Genomic DNA, 1,954 nt, shown 5'->3' with positions numbered 1-1,954 from the left:
AAATATTATTGTAGTAGTACTAACTAATTTTATGTCTATATTTGTATTAGTTGTCTTTAAAATTTGAGACTTAGTTGTTCTTAAAATATTAGTGAAGATGTGTATTTTAAAATTTTTGACTATTTTATATTTTTTATTTACATATGACCGGTTTTATCGATTTAACTAGTAAATTATCGGTATATATATATATATATACTTACAGCTAATTTTTCGTATTTTTATATGAATTGTTGCAATTTTTTCTTATTTTAGATGTAGCTGATTCATATTTGTTAGCAAAAACTTGTACTATGGTGCATGTACACCTCATTTGAGCTGATGAATGCAATAGGAGCTGAACACAAGTCGTGAGGCTAGAGAGTAGAGAGCAGTGGCATAGCCCACTAGAATAAGACACTTCTTACTATTTTAGTAATAGTTGGTAAATAACTTATTTATTTTGTAACAGATTAAATTAAAAGATTTTTATATCAATTTAATTTTAATTTTCTACTCATTCAATAATTTAAAAAAACGTGATTTTATTTTTGTTTTATTAAACTTTTTTTACCATCTCAATACTTGGGGCCTGAATTATTGGCTGAATAATGTTAGTTTCCTAGAGAATTGTTGTTTTGTAAATGACAACAAACTCAAAATGTTTGAATTTGTTCTTTAAAAAACATTATAAAATGAAAATAGTGTTAAGCATGTCAATTCCTGACTGCAGTGAGGGTTAGTGGCTTAGTGCCGCCATGCGCCCGTGCCGGAGCAATAGTTGAATACTAGTAAGATGATAGAATCTCACAACAGTGGAAAATTACGAAATCACCCCCACCCACACGTGTTAAGGGGGCAAAAGCGTGTGGGATGTTCTGGGCATTTTGGGAGGGTATGACGTTGGGGGGTTGATTCCCCAAACTCCGTATAATTCCGTCATTTTCCCGTTTCCAAATTTCGCAATTTCCCATCTCTCTTTCTCTCTCTTCTCTCTCAGTCTCGTGTGATCTGCGTCGAGGTCGTTTTGACCCGCAACCTTCTTCAACGTCGTAGACGCCCCGGAATTCATTTCCGCACTTCCATCTTCCCTGATTCCGATTCGCAATCTCAGATTCTCCCCACACTCGTGATTCGCAACTGAAGAGAAAAACCTAAACGCCTCCGTCGATTCTTCTTCTTCTTTTGTCTTGTCGTTTCTACAATTTATTTTTTGGCGCTGCTGGCGTTGCCGTTTTGCGCGGTGGTGAGCGTCGTTTTGGGTGGGTGGTGGAAAGATGAAGTCCTCACTCAACAAGCTGAGGAAATTGGCACTTAACAAGAGCGTTGGGAAGGACAAGAGGGACTTTCCACCTTCCGTTAAGTTCGATGAGCTTGCTCTCGCTTCCAAGGTACTTCGCCTACTTCTTTCTCTTTCTCTCTTCTTCATGGTTTTTTCTTTTTCTCTGCACCATTCATAATATACTGTGTTTGATTCATACTGCTATGTTTGATTCAGTTTATTTTTTATTTTCGATTTAAGAATTTTGCGGGTTCGAAGTTGTCTTTTTACTTTTATTATTATTTTTAATGCACTTATGCGTGTTGCTCTTGTGCTCCTTAAATCATGAGTGGTAAAATAAAAGTACACATCCTCGTGGACTCTGTTCTGTTCTGTGTTTCCTGAATATTATTATTAATTTATTATGCTTTCGATATCAAAACTGAAAAGGGTGCTATAGTATAAGTGAAATTATTTCATCTTCATGGTGAAAACTGAAAAGGATGCCGTCATTGCTCCCTTGCGTTTCTCTTCCACTAGTGAAGTTAAGTGTTTGTTTTCCCTGTTTCACAGGAAATGCAAGAGATGAGAGATTGCTATGACAGCCTACTCGCGGCTGCGGCTGCGACAGAAAACAGTGCTTACGGTAAATGTTAATCTTTGGATATGGTTGATTGATCTGCTTGTTTTCTTCATTCTTCACACGTAATGTCT

The 1,954-nt window shown here is 36.3% G+C and overlaps 1 protein-coding gene across 3 annotated transcripts in view; it reads left to right on the top strand.

Annotated features, from left to right (window-relative positions):
- The first annotated feature begins 897 nt into the window (after window positions 1–897).
- The window catches only part of LOC107494690 (uncharacterized protein At2g33490), an 11,583-nt gene continuing 10,526 nt past the window's right edge, over window positions 898–1,954 (top strand). For 2 of the 3 annotated variants that reach the window (XM_016115729.3, XM_016115727.3), the window contains exons 1-2: window positions 898–1,370; window positions 1,814–1,886. In XM_016115729.3, coding sequence (XP_015971215.1) covers window positions 1,257–1,370; window positions 1,814–1,886 — 187 coding nt within the window. In that variant the 5' untranslated portion in view covers window positions 898–1,256. The remainder of the gene's footprint in view (window positions 1,371–1,813; window positions 1,887–1,954) is intronic. The other variant, XM_016115728.3, reaches the window with a different exon arrangement.

Source organism: Arachis duranensis, chromosome 6 (assembly GCF_000817695.3).
Source record: "Arachis duranensis cultivar V14167 chromosome 6, aradu.V14167.gnm2.J7QH, whole genome shotgun sequence".
Taxonomy (NCBI): Eukaryota; Viridiplantae; Streptophyta; class Magnoliopsida; order Fabales; family Fabaceae; genus Arachis; species Arachis duranensis.
This window is presented reverse-complemented; position numbering and strand designations above follow the sequence as displayed.